Source organism: Glycine soja, chromosome 15 (genome assembly GCF_004193775.1).
Source record: "Glycine soja cultivar W05 chromosome 15, ASM419377v2, whole genome shotgun sequence".
NCBI lineage: Eukaryota > Viridiplantae > Streptophyta > Magnoliopsida > Fabales > Fabaceae > Glycine > Glycine soja.
The window spans coordinates 49321787-49329205 of record NC_041016.1 but is presented as its reverse complement, the minus strand read 5'-3'; the positions used below and the strand labels follow the sequence as shown (position 1 = coordinate 49329205).

At 28.8% G+C, this 7419-nt stretch overlaps 1 protein-coding gene across 1 annotated transcript; it reads right to left on the bottom strand.

Annotated features, from left to right (window-relative positions):
- Positions 1–596: 596 nt before the first annotated feature.
- LOC114387187 (transcription factor MYB63-like) lies at positions 597–3563 on the bottom strand. The gene is made up of 3 exons (XM_028347330.1): positions 3226–3563; positions 1719–1848; positions 597–1597 (listed from the first exon to the last, which is right to left on the bottom strand). The coding sequence occupies exons 1-3, from the start codon at positions 3362–3364 to the stop codon at positions 721–723; spliced, it is 1146 nt and encodes a 381-aa protein (XP_028203131.1). The 5' UTR covers positions 3365–3563; the 3' UTR covers positions 597–720.
- Between the last annotated feature and the right edge of the window lie 3856 nt (positions 3564–7419).

Genomic DNA, 7419 nt, shown 5'->3' with positions numbered 1-7419 from the left:
TTGTACTTCTGTCAGAATTGGGGTTTTGTCTCAATTGTTTGCATTAATTAATAGAATCCTTTATTACAAGATAATTTAAGGTAAAACTAATGGTTGGAGAAAAGTACCAATAATACTTAATGGAGTTGCATCTATGTTTAATCTATTAACTTGAGTAAAAACTAATGGTTCTCAAGAAGTTAAAATCACTTAAATATGAATAAAGTCTCAAGTTCGAAGCTCGCAAATAAAAGGTAAAAAAAAATTATATTGAAAGAAGTTATTTCCTTAAAATGAGTTCACTTGACTCAAAGTCGGATACCAATGGGAAATTGACTTGGTAAAATACAACATTTGTGGCTAACTATATACGTGCTACAGAGCTAGTCTTATACTTGCTCTTCAAAGGTGTGGGGACATGAAGAAAAAATGTCACACTAGTGGCAGTAAGTGGAGAATATCACCTACCCACTTTCAACGTGTATGATAGTTGTTGTTTACCAACAATTTATTCAATACATTACACTGCATATTTGTGCTTCAATCTACAACCTGTTCTAACTTGATTTTGGGGGGGGGGGGGGGAGGGGGGGGGGGGGAGTACATAAAACCCATCATACATCAAAGAGACCTAATCTGATTGATTAATTTACCATAGTCAGTATACCTACTAAGTAAAATCACAATTTTCATGATTTTCAAATGAGACTTGTTTTTCCAACTACTGGTTTGTATATTAAACTAAAGACTAGTATTATTATTTTGAGGGCAAGAGGGCCATAATTGGATATAACCAAAGTCTAATTCAGATTCTGGCCTTGCCATGTCAATGTCATCAAAATCAAATGCTTGAGTGTGGCCCATTTCTGGCTCAACAGCATAGTTCTTTGGTAGGAAATGATCCTTGCTTGACTCCTTTATCCCACCAACTACTCCAAACTCATTTTCAAAATCATGGGACCACTTCTTGGCTTCAGCATCATGAACACCCTCTTCTCCAAGAATGATGTTTTGGATGGCTGGGAACTCACCTAATTGGACTTCATTTGATTGAAAAGATCCAAGGCTATTATCATCATCTAACAACTTCCAAAAATCATAATCTGGCTCCCATGGAATTTCAATCAGGTGGTTTGGTTTATCCACCTCTTCTAATATGCTTCCAACATCATAATGTCCCAAGTAGGGTAATGGAGAGGCCAATTGTTCTTCTTCTGGTTTGTGTTCAACAATCTGGCTTGTGTTTACAATGTTTGATTCAACAGAAGACAATGAAACTGATGACTCTTTTGGATCCTCAGTGATGTTAACAAGTTCGTTGGACAGTTGTTTTTCTGAATCCTTGTCCATTTTATCTTCCACTGATAATTTCTCAGCTTGGTCATTGAATTCATTGTTACTAGGTGTTGTGGTCTTTGGTGAATTTGGTCTCTCATTTGAGAAAAATGATTCAGATGATGAGGAAGAGGAGGAAGTGATTGATGATTCTGGCTTGGATTCATCAGCACTTGATTCTGAGACTTTTTTTGGAGCCAATCTTTTCTTCAAGTGGGTGTTCCACACATTCTTGATCTCATTGTCAGTCCTACCAGGCAAACCTGATGCAATCTTTGACCACCTGAAACCAATTTGTGTACAAACCATAAAATTAGATAAATTCATGACACAAATCAAGAAAACAAAACAAAAAATAACATTACAAGAATTTATCTTTATGATTTGAGACATAAAAAACTTACTTGTTTCCTAAGGCCTTGTGTAGCCTTATTATGGTTTCCTCTTCCTCTGGTGTAAAATTGCCTCTCTTCACATCAGGCCTTAGATAATTGATCCATCTCAAACGACAACTTTTCCCACATCGCAGGAGCCCTTAATTACATGCAAATATAAAGTGTAAGGGAGAGCAAAGATTGACAAAATCTATACTAGTATTAACAAAGTCATATATTAATACTTCAATTTTCTGACATCTTGCTTTAGAAGGCATGAAGATTGCATACTCTTTTATTTATCCAATATTCTTTTATAATCAAAACTTTTTCCAATCACGAATATAATTACAATGGTATTGAACAACAAATATTGCTATTGTAAATATAGTGTATATTGTATGGGAAGGTGGTACTTGTTTATTTCCTTATTTCTCTATGCCCAGTTGTCTATTTTAAATTTGATTTTGATTTGCCCTTTCACCTAATTCTGAGATCAATTGAAACCAATGAACAAAGTGAAATCATTATAGACACCAAAGCCTGAATGGCTACTTCAGGGTAATCCAATGCAGGAAACATCAAATTTGGAACGTAGTGCATTTCTTTTAAGGACCAGGAATTAAAGATTTTAACTGGCATAATGGAATCTAATACCCTTATGTCAGAGTTTCATGTGAGGTGGTAATTATAATTTTCCATATGTAGCATATAAATCATGATGGCTGGGCCACATTAATGGTTGGTGGACATGCATTATCAGAATTGAATTGTTTAAAATGTGTAATGTTTTCATTAAAATTGTGGGAAAAAGGAGGGCCCACAATTACAGATAAGAGAGCAATGTCTCCACTATCTTACCAACGTGAGGGAAGCCAAAAGTTTCCGATTTCAAAAATTATTAGATAGTTTCGGATCACTTTGTGTGTATAGTAGTGACTAATATTTGTGTGATATGTATTTAATTTTTTTAATTTATGAAAAAGAACTAATGAAAGAAGTATGGTACTTGATAGAACATTATGGTGGAAGTTGATCCATGTAGCCGACCCCACCTAGTGGGATAAGGGGTTGTTGTTGTTGTTGAAAAAGAACTAATAATATTTATTTATGTGTCATAAAATTTAGTTGAGATCATAATAATTGTAGACTGTGTACTATATAATATCCCCACCAATTTCTGCCAAACTATTGCAGCCAAACTATTGGGTAGCTGAGAACTGCCGTTGAATGAGACAAACAGTGGGTGAAACAATGCAAATGCAGAAACTTTATCATCACAAAGTGCAGGTTACCATAGAAGCAATAATGCAGAAGCAAAATTTCCATGGTTATACAAACAATAATGCAAATTAAAGAATGAAAGATGAAAATTTCAATTCCTTGGAATTATACAAACTAATGAATGAGATCAAACACAAAAAGAGGTTGAAACTTGAAACTAATGTCTCTTCTTAAAAGACTACCATATCAAGACAAGACATTTCTGGAATCAAACACACATGCACACATCACCTAAGAAGGGATGTAATGTTACCTGCTTGTTTTGGGAGAGCACGCCAGTTTTCGTGGCCATATTTCTGGATGAAGGCTATGAGCTTAAGGTCTTCTGCAGGGCTCCAAGGACCTCTCTTCACTTGAGTCTTATCACAGCATGGTGCTCTTCCTTTCCCCATGATAATAATCTCTTATCACAATTCACAACCCCTTTGGTCCTTTTTGTTATAATATATATGCACTCTTCCACTGTCAATGGCCTAGTTTTCTCTCTCAAACATGTGTCTCCCTCTGCCTATATATACTAGCTGGTGCAGAAAGGGAATGCTAGCTCTCAATGAAATGAACCCACAAGGGTCATGCCACATGTTAGTATATATGTTGAGATGCTATGCAATAAATTGAATGAAATCTAGAGTGTATTTTAATATAATATCTATCATAAAGGTGTTCTAATAAATAAATATCTGCTACTTATTTAAAATAAAATCTCCTTAACATGGTAATTTTTTCATTTGTATTTACACAAATGTCTTAGGATTTGAGCTTTGTCTGTTTTTTTTTTTTGGAGGTTTACTACTATACGCGTTAGACTACATATGGAATTGAGATCAGGGCCACCAACTTTCTGAAAATTGATATCACTTGCCTTCTTTATGATGTTAACATCCTCCTAAGTTCTAACAGACCCAACTAAAATATGGTTGACCTTTAAAAAAGTTTTCTAAAAATTAAATTTTAATCAGTTTTTCTTTGCTGAATATTTCTACAAAGTTAAAGGTAGTAGTTAAGTAAAGTTCTCTCTAAATTTATGACTCCATGATTTGAACTCATGTCATTAACCGTGAAGTTTTTTTTTTTTGAGATTATAAATTTATAAATAACTTTCACTAATTAATCAATGTTGGTTAATAATTTACCTATTCTACAAATATATATTGTTCTTTTGTTGGGGGCAATATACAAATGTAGTAATGTTTATATAAGAGAGAGATTATTGAAATCGATTAAGCATGCATATTAAAATGATGTAGCACTTGGTGTCTAATTATGTATAAAATTCAATGCTAATAATGAACTCGACCCATATTCTTTCTTTCTTCCTTCCTTAAGTTCAAAATTGGCATTAATTCTCAATCCAATATTTCTAGATTTGCTTTAAAATTCTTTCTATCCTTCTTTTCCATTATGGTTCTATTTTTTTTTTCTATTTGTGTTGCAACTATTCTACTTTAATCTTTTAGTTATAAGGAAAATCCTAAGATATCTGCCCAATTAATTGAAGATATTGATAGAAAAAATATCATAATTTTGGAATGGCTGATTTTCTTCCAAAGTTGTCATTTTTGGAGAGCCAAAATTTAATTTTGGATTCATATTGCTTTGTACTTCCCATATGCGGGTTATTTTTTTCTATATATCATAATAAAAATTAAGATGTAAAAAAAATATCTAATGGAATAAGATAATAGTATATCCTTAAGGAACAAATAACTCGATTGCTTATGTATATATTTTCAATGAGTTTCACATTTATTATTTACTTGCATAAATTTTCTCTCTAATTAGATTTGTAGTTATAAGGTTTTAGGATTTAGCTCCTTAAGCGTAAGTGATTTACTTAAAAAAGTAAATAATTATAGCTATTACTTAATTAATTAATTAACAGTAGATATTGTATTAAATTTAAGCACATTTATAATAAATTGTAAGTTACTTAAATTTATCTTCTTCATTTTCTCATCTAAACTATAAGTATAACTCTTCATTTTTCTCTTTAAAATAAATCTCTTATTTAGAGACGTTAAATTTAAGATATCAATATTTTTCTATATTTTCTTATAAGAATATTTTCCATATTTAAGTATGATGATTGTCCTTTGAAAAAAAAAAGTATAATGAGTGTCCTGTTATACATGTTCATTTGAGTTTTGAAATATCTTATCTTAATAAAAAAAAATTAAGTGTTCCCTTTTCTTCTTCCTTTTGAGAGAGTTGTAAGATATACTCTATTAATTTGGTAGTAAAAAAAATTTGTGGTTCAATATGTAAGGTCTACACATGGCACATTGTTTTATTAAAAAATAAATAAAAGAGTAGACTATCTGTTTGATTACTCTAATTAATAGATAGGTTTAATTACTTATTTAGTTCTTATAGTTTCATATCATTTGTATATTTAGTCCCTATAGTTTTAAAGTGATTTTTGTAGTCCTTATAATTTATATTTTAATTTTCTTTTAGTCCTTATAGTTTGAAAGTGATTTTTTTTAGTCTTTATAATTTTCACTTTAATTCTCTTTTAGTCTTTATAATTTGAAAGTGGTCTTTTTAGTCTTTATACTTTATACTTTATATTTTAATTCTCTTTTAGTCTTTACCATCAAAATATGAGTAATATTATCAATTACAATTAACTACAAAAATATTAGCAAGTAATTCGTAACTACTTTATCGTAAGATAATTTGTAATAAAAAAATAGTTGATAATTTATAACTAATTATTTTTATATATTTTTTTGTAGTGGGAACTAAAAGGTAATTAAAATATAAATTATATGAACTAAAAAAATCACTTTCAAACTATAGGGACTAAAAAAAAATTAAAATACAAATTATAAAAAAAAACTATCTTTAAACTATAGAGACTAAAAGAGAATTAAAATATAAGGATTAAAAAAGTTCACTTTCAAACTATAGGAACTAAAATATACGAATCATGAAACTATAGGAACCAAAAGAGTAATTTAACCTAATAAATAATAATCAAAGATCAACATAGAAAGCACATATAGATTATGTTGAGTAAAACTAACTAATTTTAATTTTCTGTCATTTTTTTCAGTTTCTTATACTATAATATACAATAGAATATGAAAAAAAACTGGTTAAAGGCTAATTGAAAGTTTAGTTATGTTTAGTAAAATCTTTGAGGAGCTTATAAACTACTTTGACCAAAACAAACTTATTTAATTTAACTTTGACCAAAACAAACTTATTTAATACACAAATTTATTTTAGTAGTTTATTTTTCATAAGCTACTTCAAGTAACTTATCTTGGCTAGCTTATTAATAAGCTAGCTTAAAAGTTATTAATTTTTTTCTCTCAATTTTATCCTTACTAAATTATAAGTTAGGGACTAAAAAGCTAGAAGCTAATTGATTTACGTCAAATAATGTTAAAAAAATGTATTTAATATTTTTTTACATTTGAATTTATGCTTAATAACTTATATTCTTAAAAAGTAGGATAATAATTTTTAAATTTTGTATTGTGAAAAAAATAGTAAAGGTTTGATGATTTTACTCATATTTTTTAAACTCAAATTTTCCTTTTTTTCCAAAAATCAAAATTAAATGAAATAAACTTTATTAGAATTATATTGTTTAAAACTATTTTTTGAAAATTAAATACTTTTATTAATAATATTATTTTAAAACAAAAAATAAAAGTGTTTTTTTTATAATTTACTTAAACATTTATTTTTCTATTTATATAAAAATAACTTGGATTTATACATTTCTCACTTTCATAATTATAAAACATGGTACAAATCATATCTTCAATTTAAAACTAATAATATATATTTAAAATTTCGTTTAAATTAGATCATATAATTAAAAAATAATTTGATAAACAATTATAAAATTAATATGATTCAAATAATTTTTAACCTTAAAAAAATGGTATGACAATGAAAATTAACAAATTAAACGTGGAAATCAATTTGGTTAATAAGGACTTGATTAAACTCGATTCCCGCTAATGTACTTTTTCTTTTTATTAATGATTGAGTTTTTTTTTTTTTGAAGTAATTAATGATTGATTTTAGCTTTTCCTTTCTACCCTTGAGCCAGACTTAACTATATTGAACACGTCTTCATAGACGCTCTTCTCTTAGGCTTCTTCAATTATTCTTTTTGCTTTAAACCTTCTTTGCTTGAAATGTTTTGTCTTTGATTTTATTTTCATCAAAACTCTTGCTCTTAAAGTTTTAATGACAAGAGGTAATGTTCAATAATACAAATTAAGGTTTATATAATACAATTATAAATATGTGCTTGTTTAGGTTCTTATAAGAAAAGTTAGAACATTTACATGCATATATATAGGCTATAATGCTCTATCATGATCGAGAGCTAAAGAGAAAAATAAGACAAAATTTCTTTATAGCCACATCACATGAAAGTGTGAACCTGTTAACAAGCATTTCATAAATGATCCGATCCATC